At 40.2% G+C, this 15,749-nt stretch overlaps 1 protein-coding gene across 2 annotated transcripts in view; it reads left to right on the top strand.

Moving 5' to 3' along the window:
* The window catches only part of TACR1 (tachykinin receptor 1), a 151,565-nt gene that overhangs the window by 72,152 nt on the left and 63,664 nt on the right, over nucleotides 1–15,749 (top strand). For both annotated transcript variants that reach the window (XM_045978592.1, XM_045978593.1), the window contains one exon: nucleotides 4,127–4,321. In XM_045978592.1, the coding sequence (XP_045834548.1) occupies nucleotides 4,127–4,321 (195 nt within the window). The remainder of the gene's footprint in view (nucleotides 1–4,126; nucleotides 4,322–15,749) is intronic.

Here is a 15,749-nt window from a genome sequence, read left to right on the forward strand (position 1 = left end):
TGTCTGCCAAAGCTGAAGAGTGTTTCTGAAGAGTACACCGTGTCCTCCTATGGTTCTAATTCCTCCTGTTTTTCCCTTCTTATCAACTAGAACAGGGATCAATAAACCGTGGGCCCCAGCCAAGCCCAGTCCCCACCAGTTTTGTAAATTGTCTTATCAGAACACAATCACACTCAACAGTTGCCTTGTCCGCTTTCACACTACAAAGGTTGAGTAGTTATGACAGAAACTCTGTGGGCCACAGAACTTAGAATATTTCCCATCTGGCCCTTTACAGAAAACGTTCTCTGACCTTTGAGCAAGACTATAGAAGCTATGCTCTCAGCTGTCACTATTCCTCATCATTTGAATCTGGATGTAGCCCCTTGATGGAAACCACCCTGGGAAGAAGTGAGTGGAGATGAGGGAGGGCAGGGACATGAACTGGAGGCAGAGCCTGGGAGGTGAGCTCTCTTGGCAAAGGAAAGACATCCTCTCTGCCCGGTGACTTAGGACTGGTATAAGAGGACATTATGAGGATACTGGGGCCGATCAGAAGATTGGAATTCTTTTTCACAATAAGATTGTTTCACTGTGCCTTTAAAAAAAATGTGTAGCCTTATACTTTGCCAGATTCCAGAGACTCTATGGAGAGTTCTTTTTATAAAGCACGATTGTGCAAGAGGAAGATAGCGCCTCAGGTGTTTGAGCTGGGAGGCCACATACAATTCAAATCAAAGCGGACAACCCTCCGTGGGTAGGCAGCAACCTGAGGTGGAGAACGTAATCCACATCCCACACAGCCCCCCGGACCCCTGTCTCTGGCAGCCTGATGATTAATGCGTAAACCAGGAAGACATTTCATTGACTGCCTTCTGGTCTCTTGAGCACAATGCAGTCAATAAATATTTATTAAATGCATTTTCCTAAGGCTTGCAGCACTTGCTCCATGATAAGTCATAACTGAATAAGCAAGAATTGTTCAGGGCTGTTACAAATAAATATATAAATGTATGTTAATGGAATCCAAGCTAGGAATGGTCAGTGGGAAAGAAAATATGCTTCCGTCTATGGACAGGACAAGCTTCTTGGGGTGAGTAAGAAAGAAGCATGTCACGTAAGCTCCAGAAGTGAGGATTGCCAAGGAAAGAAGGGAGAAAGGTAAAAAAAAAGAAGAATGGCATAGAGAGAGATTTATAAATGGCTCTATTTTGAACAAATGAAAATACATACTTTTTTTTTAGGGCCAAGCTTTTGTATTCTCTCTGGCTTTATGTGGGTAACACTTTCATCTGTCACTGAAATGGCTCCTCCGCTCAAGAAATGGTAGAGTTAACTGAAATGGGCTCCCAAATTGTAATTTTTGCAATAAAGGTAAAATATGGCTATCTGCAGCCCATTTGAAGCTATAGTACCAAAATGCCGGTGCAGTTCCCCCTAAAGCCCCAGTCACATTAGATTCTGAACGGAATATCGCCAATTGGGGCACAGGCATGGGAGTTAAGGTACGGTTATTTAAGACTGAATGCTTATCCTGAGTTAGAAGCAAATTAAAATCTTGCATTTGAGATAATATTAAAAGGGGACAGTGTAATTAGCCCATTCTCCTCTGTGCAGTCTCGTCATGCTCCTGTAGAGCCTGAGAATGCACAACTACAGTGAAAGCAGAAGCCTGGAGGTGCTGGAAAGGAAAGGCATCTGCGTGGCTAGGTGTCCAGCTTTGTAAGGGAAAGATCTTGCCTCTGGGAAGTGATCCAGGAAGCCGGCCTACAATTAATGCAAACATCATTAATGACCATCCAGGTCCAGCCCTTCACCAGATTGGAAAGGACACTAGTGGATGCACAGTTCACCTGCATTGGCTCTGCTTCTGGGTTCCCTGTCCACAGCCACTCCACGACGGAAGAGGAAACCAGTGCTTCATTGGCTTTAGGCAGCAAGAAAGAGGCAGAAGGAAGGAAAGAAAGAGGCCAGGAAGGAAATCAAGACATCTCAGTGTTCTTGGACATCTTGGGGTGGTGAGACCACCACAAGGGTGGAAGGTCATCAGGTGTATGGCATAGCGGTCCTCTCTTGGAAGCAGCTGTGGCCTCTTGGGGTAAGCTAAAGAAGACACACAGGGCTTGATTCACGGCATTTTGAGAGTTGTCTTTGCCCCTCTGGTGCTGGCTTTGCCCCGTCTGGTGCTCTAGACAACAACTGAATGATAGGCTGTATGGCCACCAACTCAACCGAGGAAACTTGCCAGAAGATTTATTATGGCTTACCGCTCACCCCCACCAAAATATCTGTTCCAAGTCTCTTCTGAATTCCACTCTCTCCTGAATTCTAGACCACCTGCCCATTTTTCCAAAAGAGACAGAAGGAAAAGATTCTGTGGGGTTTCTTCCTGAAGGTTATCACTTCTAATCATGAATCTGAAGGCTAACCTGGCGTACCCAGGCTTACCTTGAGATGCAAGCCTAGATGGCTAGGAAGAAAATGTGGAGAAAAGTGTTTTGAAGTTCAGAATTATAAAACATCACTCAAAGAAGGCTTCACGAAAACTGAGCCAAAAATCTCCCGGACGGGGAGTCAGATCTAATCACAGCACAGGGAAGAGAGGAAGGCTTTGAATGCTTCCTGCCCTTTAAGCAGGATGCCCAGCAGACTTGTCCCAAAACCAGCGAAGCACACCTCTTCAAGCGCCTCCAACAGGCCCCCTGCCATTCCAAGACTTGATTTCCGCTGCTGCCTCCGTAGGGCTCTAAGGCGTTTATCGGATTACCACTTGAGGTCACATATCCTACTGTCGTGTTTTGTGGTTGCTTATTTATGCGCCTGCTCTCCCCAGAGAAATGAGGAGCTTGGAGCCGAGAAGGAAAAGCTGTGTTCTATGTGCGGCAGGTGCCCGGTGCGAATTTGTAGTGCACATGCTGAACGAAATTGCTTTACTTGTAAAGCAATTTACAAGTAAATTGTAACCGTGGTCCCAGTTCTGGCCTACAGATCCTAGGAGTCCAAAGGGTGTAGAAAAAGAATTATGTGGAATTATGTGCAGCCAGCTGACAGCTGGGCTGCTATTTGTCTGCTCTTTTCCCAAGATTCCATTGGCCGTTCTGTCCCATAGAAGCCAGAAATACCTGCATATCAGAGAACCAAATGTAAGGTTTTGTCCAGTAATATTTAAACCCCAAAGACAGTGTGAGACATAATTTCTGCTTTGATAAAGAGTGCATATTTTAAGGGATGGATCCAAAAACTTTACTAGAAAAAATAAACAGAGCAAGATGCCTTTTAAAATGGAGGATGCAGAATTGATGTGATTATAATTGATAGCAAATGCTGATTGGAATATTTATTATTCCTGAGATCTCTGCTACATTTCAGAGGCGGCACAAATTCAAACGTGTGGACACATTCATTCTGGGCTCCATTCTAGATGATAGGACATGGGGGAGTGGCTCCAAGTCCTGAGTCATCATTCACGTTGCTTCCCCCTTCCAGTGAATGAGGTTTCACCCCCCCACCCGAGACTTTAATATACCCTGGTGTGTCTGTCTCAGCAGGTGGAGACTGTCTTTCTCCCCATGAGGCATGCATTGTTAGCCACACACTGACTTCTAGATGTTCAAAGAACAGATGCTGGTGTTTTCTGTTAGGCTACTCCTTTCTCATATACACATTCATTATCCCTCAAATTGTAGAGACTGCTAGCCTTTTAAATTGCCACATAAGAACTTTAAAAAACCACTATTTTTATCAACAGTATTCCTTAATCCAAGAAGGATAAAGATAGTCTTTATATCGAATAAATTGACAACATTGTTCTTGTCCTTCTAATTCTACCATATGCCTCTGATCTATATTTGGTTATCATGTTCCCAGCATGAGCATCCTAATAATGAAAACATCTCTCTTAGAATGTTGCTAGATGAGTTCTAGATATTTGAAAACCTGGTTGTCTTTTCTTACGGATTTTAGGGTTTTATGTCCTAAGAGTCATAAAATTTAAGGATAGAATATGCAAAAGTGATCAGAAAATAGCCGTAAAAGTCATCAGAAATTAAATGTTTCCCTGGAATTTTTTGTTGGTAGTCACAATGCTAATCTCCAATGCAAATTTTGGTGACCAAATCAGAAATTTGTCCTTTCTTCTCTGTTCCAGGTACATGGCCATCATCCATCCTCTCCAGCCCCGGCTCTCAGCCACGGCCACCAAGGTGGTCATCTGTGTCATCTGGGTCCTGGCTCTTCTACTGGCCTTCCCCCAGGGCTACTACTCAACCACAGAGACCATGCCCAGCAGAGTCGTGTGCATGATTAAATGGCCCGAACATCCCGACAAGATCTACGAGAAAGTGTGAGTAGGGATGATTCCCCGGTGACGCCTTCTTTGTCTTTTCTTGTTCTTTCTTTCCATGTTCTTTTGTTGGTTACAATTTAGTGTCTATCTATAAGCATTTCTCATAACCAGTCTGATGTTAGCTTGATTTGTCCATCATTATCAAGGGACTCTTTGTGTCCCAAATACTACTCTGGACTTTGAGTGAAAATTTTAAAAATGTAAGACCTGAATCTTGTTATAGCCTACAATTCAGGCTTTCTTCCATATCCTTCTGCGGGTTACCGCGACTCTACCGCACCAGCGTCTGCATTGCTTTGCCCAGGAGTTTGTTCCTACAGAGCGCTGCTCTGCCCTCTTGTTCAGCATGCTAGAAGGTGGGCGAATTATCCTTGCTCCCAGCAGCTCTCAACAGCAGACAGCGGCTGGAGTATGAACACCAGCTCCCTCAGCCCACAGGTGGGATGTCTCTGAGGTGTGTGTTTTACACTGTGTCCAAGGTTTTGTCTCGGGGTGAAGCTCCAGTCACCCCCGCTGACGCACCCTTCTCCGTACCACTGTCCTCCTCCCTACTGGCATTTCTTTCTCCGTCTAACGGAAGTCACTTGCTCTTGAATCTTTATCTCAGGGTGTGCCTCTGGGGGAAGCCAAGCCACAGCACTAATCTTCCAGGGTTTTCTAGGTGGAGAAATAAGAGACACATTCAAAATGCATGGGAAGGCGAAGCCAGTACAATGAGACCTTAAGAGTTACAGGTTTCCCTACAAGGAGGCCTGCTTTTATCTTCGGGGGCCTGACTGATCTCTTTAAAGGGATTTCAAAGAAATCCTGGCAATTTTCTCCGGGACTTCTCCTAGAGGTGACACTGAAATGGCTTATTCTTTGTTTTGTTCTGCTCAGGTGAGTGGCAATGTGACATTTCTATCACTGTCAGTTTCCTGGGCTCAGAGCACATTGATCTGTGGGTCCTTTGACAGTTCTCTGTAATTCTCCAATCTCAGGTTTATTATGTGAATCATAAAAGAACACTGGCGTTAATAATCAGATGATCTATGTTTTAATAACAAGACTGCCATTACTACTTCTATGACTGGGCAATGATCACAGTCCCCCCTCATTGTTAAATTGAAAGTGATAAGCGCTGCTTTCCATAAACAACTGCTGTAAAGTGCAAGTGAGATAATGTATCCTCGCCTTATAAGCTATTAAATGCGATAGGAAAGGTAAGATACTGTTATCAAACCAAATTCATCAGATAGCGGTAGAATCATTACAGGCCTTTAAACTCGTTAAGCGGTAACATGAGACACTACCTGTTGGCCCCCAAGATCTTAGGGTCTGAAAGCCTGCTGCAGAGAGTTCCGCAGAGCATGGAAATGGGGCTTGCCAGAAAGCAATACGTAAAGCCCAGGCTTTGCCTCCCAGACACAGGCAGTGGGATTTAATCGATCAAGCAGTGGGGGGATTAATGTTCAGTCTAGAAGGAGACATTGAGAATTATTCTTCCAAATGAAACTACAAGCCTGAGTGGGGTCTCAGCGGGAGAAAGAACAGAGCTTTCCAAGCTGTACAGGGCCCGTGAACGTGTTCGAACCAGAAGGTTCCCTCAGAAGGGAAAAATGAAAGCCCCTGAATTAAAGCCCATTCTGTAAGCTGCTTAGAAACTGCCTTTGACTTGGTTCTCGTGATTTTTTCCAAGTCTGCTTACCTTCCTACAGTTTTGTTTCAAAATACAGTTCGTTTATCTTCCAGCAAATTCCAAGTTTAACATGGAAACAAAGGTATTTACACAGATCCCTGGAGTCTTGCCCAAGAAATACTAGTTTTTAAAATTTTACTCTGAAACATTTTGCTGTCTTATGCTTGTTAATGATGAAGAAAGCCCTTTGAGACTCGATACAGTATGCTGATTATCTTCTTTCCTTGCAATGAGAATTTAGGGTAGCTGTACTAGAAGGATGCTTAGGTTTACCATCATTGTTTATTTCATGATTTTTTGAGCTTCTTCCTTCTTTTTATTTGTTCATTTTTAAATTTTTATTATTTTTATTAAGTTTTTAATTTTAATTCCGGTATAGTTAACATACCATCTTAAATTAATTTCAGGTGTACAATAGAGTGATTCCACAGTTCTATCCACTACTCAGTGCTCACCATGCTAAATGCTCACTTATTTCACCCATCTCCCTACCTTCCTACCCTCTGGTAACTATCATTTGTTTGCTATAGTTAAGAGTCTGTTTCTTGGTTTTTCTCTCTCTCTTTTTCCCTTTGCTCATTTGTTTTGTTTCTTAAATTCCACACGTGAGTGAAGACGAATTGATAAAAAAGATATGAAATACACACACACACACACACATACACACACGGAAGAGTTTTATTTGGCCATAAAAAAGAAGGAAATCTTGCCATTTGCAACAACATGGTTGGAGTCAAGAGTGTAATGCTAAGCGCAATAAGTCAAAGAAAGACAATACCATATGTTTATTTCATGATTTTAATCTTAAAAAAATGAGTCTGGAGAACAGCATCTGATTTTATCTACTCAAGATGTGTAAAATGTTTATGGATACAGTAGTAAGTTGAAAGAATCTGCATTTGTCATCCACATATGATGTTTGTGAAGCAAACATAAGTCGAGTGCGTAGTAAGCTTTATGTAAGCCTATTCCCTTTTTGTCAATATCCTTCACAATGCCTTATGATATACTTTTAGAGAATTTAAGTTTTACTAGCTCTAACCTAAGTACTTCATTTATTGTCTTCTTCTGGGACTGATTGCCATTTCCACAGCAGACAATAACCCCAAATTTGAAACCAGAAGGAAACTTTGTATGGTGGCTCAGTGGTTTAGGCCGCTGCCTTCGGCTCGGGTCGTGGTCTCGGGGTCCTGGGATCGAGTTCCGCATCGGGCTCTCTGCTCGGCAGGGAGCCTGCTTCCCTCTCACTCTCTCTGCCTGCCTCTCTGCCTACTTGTGATCCCACTCTGTCAAATAAATAAAATATTAAAAAAAAAAAAAAAGAACATGGGGTCTGAAGTTAAATGAGAGCTCAACTCTCAGCCACATCACTGTCTAGTTGAGTCATCATGGTCAAGTTATTTAAGCCTCTAAGCTGAATGGAACATTCCACATAAGGGTATCGAGAAAAGTAAATAAGGCACATGCTTAGCCCAGTGCCAAGCACATGGGAAGAGCCTGGCGTATCATTCATAGATCTGGGTGCATGGGTAGATGACTGGCAGCAGACAGTGTGGTGGGCAAATGCTTAGGCCCAATTTGCCTGATGAATAATTTGTGCCAGCTAATTATATAAAAAGGTTTTGTGAAAAATCTTAGATTGCTGCATTCGCCTTCTGGCTACATGCTGAACCTCCAGCCCTGATCATTCATCATTCAGACTCTTTATTAATACATGGATTAAATTAAGCACTATTAAAGAAAGGCAATCCAATAAAAGAACAGGTAAAAGTTTTGAATATGCACTTCACAAAAGGAAATGTCCAAATGACCAGTTAATATGTGAGGAGGCACACAACTTCATTCATCACCAGTGAAATACAAATTAAAACCATAATGACATCTTTCTGCCCACCCATTAGACTGGCAAATGTTAAGAAGCCTGACTCAACTAAGCGTTTAGAACTTTCAGTGAAATTAGGAAACAATGAGAACCTTTGTAGACTGCTAGAAGAAGCATACATTGATAAAACCATATTGGAAAACATTTTGTAGTTATCCAGAAAAGCAGAAGCTATCCACACACTATCACCCCACAGTTTTGCCCAGGGGCAATTGCCCTAGAAAAATGCAGGCACGTGTGCACCCAAACACAGCTAGAGTATGGTTCATATCAGCATTGTTCTTAATGGCCCAAACTGGAGGTATTCCAGATGTCCATCATCAGTAGGATGGGTAAAAAACTGTGGCACAAGCATGTAACAGAATACTATGTAATTAACACAAAGAACAGAATGTAGCTCCATGCAACATGGCTGGTTCTTACGAAGTCTTAAAACAATTGAGGAAAATGAAAGTGCATCTTGAAGAGCGCATCAGTAAGTGGCTGAACTATAAATGCAAACAAAGTAGTAGTCACCATGAAAGTGAAGACGTGGTTCTCTCTCATGGGAAGGAAAGGGGTGTGGCCAAGAAGAGACACTTAGAGATGCTTTTGAGGGGCTGAGAATATTTTATTTCTTGAGCTCTGTGGTAGTAGCATGAGTGCTTGCTTAAAAACCATTCATAATACCAGGTGATTTTGTTCATCCATTTTTTTCTGGAATGCATGCTTCATATTTTTTAACTGTAAACTAAATGCTATTCAAAGAATTTTACTTTTACAAGCTTTCAAGAAACTGCTTTCCTTGGGATAACCCCAGAAGTTCGTTCCTTAAGAATTACCTTCTGAGGCATGGAGCTTTGCCTAGAATGATATTATTCATAAGTTTTTACCTTTGAATAAGCCAAAGCATGGAGGGACCCCACTTCATTCTCATGCTTACTGAACCTCGTGCATTTTGCCTTGCTGACTCCTACATTTCAGCCCACCTGGAATTTGCCCAACTGGTCTAAGAGCGTATGGGACAAATGCCTTCCCTGGAAGGAGTGGCAAACGTTGAGTAAAGCATAAGGCCCAGACAATCTCCACAACCCCCACCCCTTACTGCTATATTCATAAGCATGTACCTCTGGGCAATAAAATGCTACCGACAGACTTGGTCAGTTTCCTGGAAAATCATTTAAAACTTTATTTTGCATTTTTTAAAAATGAGCAAATTATGAAGTATACTGAAAAGTCCTATAATTTCTTTAATCATCTGTATGCTCATCTTTCATGAAAGGCTCTAACATTTTGATGAATCTTCTTCCAGTCTCTTACTCCCTCTCTAGGGAAATACTGTTCTTAGTTTATTTTGAAGTGTCTTACAGGTACACAGGTCAACACAAACACAGATTGCTTCCTTCTCTGTAACACAAAATGTAGCTCATATTTATGCACATCACTCTGTAACTTATTTTTAAAATTTAATGTATCTTAGAGATATTTCCATATCAGTTCATGAAGAGCGTCTCTATTCGTTGTCTCAGCTACACAGTACTCCAGGCTACAAATGTACAATGTTATTTAGTCAATCACACTTTGGATTATCTCCAGCCTTTTGCTATTCTGGAGCGCAGCCATGGACAGCCTTCACATATATCATGCAAGGCGATCTACAAAAAATTTCAGAAAATGAAATTGTTGAGTCAAAGACATATAACATTTTAATTTTGATATTTGCCCTCCATATGGAATGGTGCTAATTTGCATTCTGAACTAGCAGTGTATGAAAGTCCCGGTTCCTCTACAGCCTTCCCAACAGAGTAGTGTATTGTCAGGCTTTGAGATTTTTGCCCATTATAGTTAAAATTTGCATTTCCCCTTTTACAAGTAGGGTTGAATATCTTCATAATAGGAGTGATTTGTATATACATCTTACTATCTGTTAATTTCATTTTCCATGTCACAAATGATTTCCTACGTCATTAAACATGTTTCTACAACCTGCTATGAATATATACATATACACATATGTTTATATGTGTGCATAAATAATAATTTGGGGGGCACTTGGGTCGCTCAGTCACCTGAGTGTCCGGCTCTTGATTTCTGCTCAGGTCATGGTCTCAGGATCATGAGATCCAGTTCTGTTTCAGGCTCCTCACTCAGCACGGAGTCTGCTTGAGATTCTTTTCCTCTCCCTCTGCTCCTATACTCTTTCTCTCAAACAAATAAGTAGATCCTTCAAAAATGAATGATAGGGTGCCTGGGTGGCTCAGTGGGTTAAAACCTCTGCCTTCGGCTCAGGTCATGATCCCAGCGTCCTGGGATCGAGCCCCACGCGGGCTCTCTGCTCAGCGGGGACCCTGCTTCCTCCTCTCTTTCTGCCTACCTCTCTGTCTGCTTGTGATATCTGTCTGTCAGATAAATAAATAAAATCTTTAAAAAAATGAATGATAATTTTGTTAACGAATCTGTTCTTTGAAAATTGATTACTCCAGTGAGTTCTTTCAGTTGACTTAAGATAAAACACTAAGCTTTAAAACAAGCTGCTTCTAGATCCATCCCCAGATCCCTGGGGGGACTACTTCGGTGTCCTCTGCCATCCCCTGCTTATGTTTACAGCACACGGTTAGAGAAAATATCCTAACGTTGTAACATTCATGAAAGCGAAGACGTGGGCTTGTTATTAATGTAATAACATCATCATCTGTAATTGAATGCTGCCACCATGTGCAAGCTGGCTTGGCTTTGGCTGCTCTGGTGAACTGTGACACTGCCCAGGAAGTCCTATGAAGAGGGTATGGATGGACTGGTTTCATAGGTGACCAGAAGGGACTCCTCCTGGTGGAGAAAAATGCAAGGGAAAGGATGAAGTATAAAAAAGAAATACATCGACCTCTCTGGTCTATTAAAATGAGGAGGAATGTGCCGTAGCTTTCAAAGTTGATCAGAGCCAAGCCCACTCTTGAGGATGCTGTACAAGCTGTCAGGTTGCAGTGATCCCAGAAGGTTCCACAGCAATACCCCCGAGGACAGTAAGATGAATGAGCCCACACTTCTTCATCAGAGGCCCTACCACCAAGGCCAAGAAAAAGTCTGTAATGAGGATGAAAATGAGAAAGACATCCAAACGAATGAGATTTAGACAGTGGGAGGAGTTCAGTTTTCCTGAATCACTTATTAACATTGGTCATGTATCATTTTCTATTAATTAGACCTCCATGTACCTAACTTTGCAGTAGAACTGTGGCAAGAAGTAAGATATGCCTATTCTGAATTCCAAATATTACCAATAGCACTGGGAAACGAGGCAATGCAAGAAAATAGCATCATTCGTGACTTTAATTACCTGGAAATTTCGTGGACGGGAACTTGAGTGTATATATTAACTCTAATATAATTCTTTATAAATACTAGTCGTAAGAAAGACTATAAAAATGTGCTGTTATTTTTTTGCAGCATTTTGTCTTTTATACATTACAGCCCATCATCAGAAGTTAGCTGAAATTTTTATATTGATACATATTTTTCTCTTATTAATAATAATGAAAATTGAAAATCAACTAACTGAAAGCATATGAGGGGGAAAGGGAATATCAGAAAATGTACCTGAAGCATTACTTCTCAAATTTTCCACCTTCTTGATTATTTCACAAATAAACGAAGGAAAAGAAATGTGAATCCTTTGCCAAGCTGCTCCAGGCCTTGGCCAAAGGGGCGTCAGCGTATTTGAGTTTCCAGGACTGATTGTTTATGCTAGCTGTTATGATTAATCTCCTCCCTTGACACCTGCTACATTTATAGATACAGCCCAGGGCCCCTGGTATTGTCTCAACTGTTGATGAAAAGCAGTTAAGCCAAGAATGAAAAGTACATCGACACTTCAGGGAAAGATGGTTGCATAAAAACAATTCCTTAACCTTGACTCCCAGAAAGAAATTAAGAGTGAGCAAAGGAGGAGGAGGAGGAAACTTAAAAAAAAAAAAAAGTAAAGAAAAGAAAAAAGCCTACATTAATACAGAAACTAGGAAGGTTGCCATACAAATGCCAGAAATTTCACTCCATTTCTGGTAGATACTGTGCAGACAGAGCCAAGGAAGAGGCAGCCACCACCAAGGACTATCATGGGCAATACATAAAAGAGCAGCCCCTAATTTGGAGGCGACAGTGTAAGCCTGAGGAAGATGGGACCCCATAGTTTGAGATTCCTTTGAACTGCCATGACCAGCTTCCAGAGACAGCTGCTCTTAGACTGGGCACAAGGCGTACCCAGGCTAGATAGCGTAATTGATAGTAAGATAAAAATGCATGATTTCCTACAAAACTGTAAATATCAAATTGATGAAGCTTGAGGGGAAAGGAATGAAAATACTGTTCAACAACAACATTTATGAAAGGCACTGGGGTCAAAATTTGTGCAGAGAAATTCTTTCAAACACCCTATAAGCTCTCCTAGAGTTCAAAACCATATGGAGTACTTGCTAAGTTATATACACACTTGGCACAATTTGATTGTGAAAAACTAACAAAGAGAACTCCAGAAACCTTCAGGCCAATACCATTTATAAACATATATGCAAACATCCTAATTAAAAGTCACTTAAAAAGTCAAAATGATATTAAAATAGCAATGGTTTGTTTTTGAGCATGACTTTTTCTAGCAAACAAGGTTAGTAAGTTATCAGGAAGTCTTTTGTATTTCTTTTAATTAATTGGTCAAAGGAAAGCATCATGTATTTGTTTCAACAAATGTAAAGATAAATTTATTAAAATATAGTATCTATTAAAGGAAAAAGTAGCTTTTATCAGCAATAATCCTTGAGAAAATAAATGTATAAGAGATCTCCTTTACAGCAGAAAAGCACTTTGAGTGTGAAATAAGAGTTATATGAAGAAAATTAAAACATTATGCTATTTTAGGGGCACCCGGGTGGCTCAGTCAGTTAAGTGTCTGCCTTCAGCTTGGGTCATTATCCCAGGGTCCTGGGATCAAGTCCTGCATCAGGCTCCCTGCTTCTCCCTCTCCCGCTCCCCATGCTTGTGTTCCCTCTCTATCAAATAAATTCTCTCTCTCTACCAAATAAATAAATAAAATCTTTTTTAAAAAAATCATGCTATTAGACTTTACTGAATAGCATAAGAGAATATTTGAGAAACATTTCACCTGATTCAAATGCTGGAAATATCTAAGAGCATATAGGAAACAGTCTCCTTTCTATCTCTTTTTTCCCATTTGTACACTGGTATTCATAGCAGCATTATTCACAGGAGTCAAAATGTGGAAACAACCTTCTATCTTTACATGATTTCATAAAGCTATCAGTTCTCCACAAACTTCCCACAAGTATGTTTAGGTAACCAATAAAGCAAGTCATTTAAAAAGAATAAATAGATAAAAATAGTTCAAGAAAAGATGGAACAAGAAGAATTAATTTTGATATCAGCAAAATACTGAAAAACAATGATAAGAAGTGATTCACTCTTCCAGATATGAAAATATCATTTCTGGGGATAGAATTAATTAAAAAAAAAAAAACAGAAACCACACACCCATACACACACACAGAAACCCAAGACTATAAAATGTTGTATTTAGTGTATGCTACAGATGGCATATCAAAATCTGTAAATTTGGAGGGGAACCTGATCAACCAAAATTTTGTAGAATTCTCTAACTCAAATGATTTTATAGGCAACTGCATAAGCCACCACCGCCTACAGCTTGGAGAGTAGCAACATGTGTTAACACACTGAAGCCTCTGAGAGGCTTTCCATTCAAAATGTTTTATTTATTTTTATAGGAAATATATTCATGTGGTTTAAAAGTACAGCTATTGTGAAAGGGTAATCAGGAAAAGATTTCTCTCTCTAGCCACTGCTCTTATTTTCTCATGAGCTTTCTAAAGTTTCCTTGTGCTTATCTTTAAAAAGTTTCTGTAACTGATCTTGCTGTTCTCTTTCTTACACAAAATAGATAATACAACCTATTCTTGCTTTTTCCTTTAACAACTCATTTCAGATGTCCTTTCTCGCCATATGGAGCAAACATTCTCATCTTTTTTTCTTCTTCTTTTTTTGTATAGCTGCATAGTATTCTTCTTTATGGGAAAACATCATTTATTTTTCTGGTATGATTTTCATATATATTTGAACTCTTCCTACTGTTTAACTAGTTCAAATTATATTGCAATGAATAGGCTCCCCCCGATTAAGTACTGCAATAAAGAGACCTGAAAGTTTTGCTTAAACCTTATGTTTCCCAAGCTTATTTGATCATAAAATCCTTCTTTTGATTAATCCCATTAATATCCCACAGAACTATTGTCCATAAAACATGTTCTGGGGAAACTCCAGGCTAATCCTTTCTCACAACTTAAGACCGATATAAATGCCATGTATAGTTGGGATGGAGAAGAGACTTTTCCTAACACCAAAGGCAAGGCCAAAATGAAAGAAATTGCTGGTTTGAATACAGATATAGAGATAAAGATATATTTCTTAAATTCTGTGTATCAAAGAAACTCCATGAAAATACAATGTATGAGACAAACCATCAATACAATTAACATAGAGAAGCCCTAAATAATCAGTAAGAATAAGGGTTTTTTTTTTTAAATAAAAAAACTAACAGTGCATAAAAGAATATGAAAAGATGTATTCCACTAAGGGATACAATTTTCTCTTTATTTGATTGGCCCAGATTAAAGTTAATGAAAATGCTAAGTATTAACAAGGTTATGGGGAAGATGGGCACTGTGTTCAGGAGGACAGTTTGACAATATCAATCAAGATTTTTAAATATACACTTGATTGTTTTATTTCTTAAATTCCACATATGAGTGAAATCATATGGCATTTGTCTGTCTTTGACTTATTTCACTTAGCATTATACTCTCTAACTCTATCCATGTTGTTGCTAATGGCAAGATTCCATTCTTTTTTATAGCCGAATAACATTCATTGTATATATATTTATATATACCACATCTTCTTTATCTATCGATCAATTGGTGGACACTTGGGAGCAAAGGGAAAAAGAGAGAGACAGAGACAGAGAGATTGAGAGAGAAAGAGAAAGAGAGATAAACCAAGAAACAGATTCTTAACTACAGAGAACAAACTGATGGTTATCAGAGAGGTGGGGTGGGGGATGGGTTAAATAGGTGATAGGGATCAAGGAGTGTGTTGAATGCAGGATGATGTATGGGATTGTGGAATCACCATACCATATACCTGAAACTAATAAAACACTGTCGGTGTTAACTAACTGGAATTAAAATTAAAACTTAAAAAAATTAAATACGGGGCGCCTGGGTGGCTCAGTGGGTTAAGCCTCTGCTTTCGGCTCAGGTCATGATTCCAGGGTCCTGGGATTGAGCCCCACATCCGGCTCTCCGCTCAGCAGGGAGCCTGCTTCCCCCTCTCTCTCTGCCTGCTGCTCTGCCTCCTTGTGATCTCTCTCTCTCTCTCTGTCAAATAAATAAAATAAAATAAAATTTAAATACATACTTGATTTGGATCAGCAGTTATACTCTTAGAAAGTCAGGAGGGCAAGAATATATGTGCAAGATATTGATATCCACATGATTAATAAGTTTGTAAAATTAGAAACAAATACCCAATCATAGGGGACTGAATAATAAATCATTAATAGATAATTCACACAAAGAAAAACTATGCAGCCATTGAAAATAACATTGCACAAGCATGTTAATTAACATGACAACATATTCATGATACTCTGATCAGTAAATAAAATGGGTTTCAGGGGCGCCTGGGTGGCTCAGTGGGTTAAGCCTCTGCCATTGGCTCAGGTCATGATCTCAGGGTCCTGCCTTGGGCTCTCTGCTCAGCAGGGAGCCTGCTCCCGCCCCCCCGCACCATCTCTCTGCCTGCCTCTC

Source organism: Meles meles, chromosome 15 (assembly GCF_922984935.1).
Source record: "Meles meles chromosome 15, mMelMel3.1 paternal haplotype, whole genome shotgun sequence".
Classification (NCBI taxonomy): domain Eukaryota; kingdom Metazoa; phylum Chordata; class Mammalia; order Carnivora; family Mustelidae; genus Meles; species Meles meles.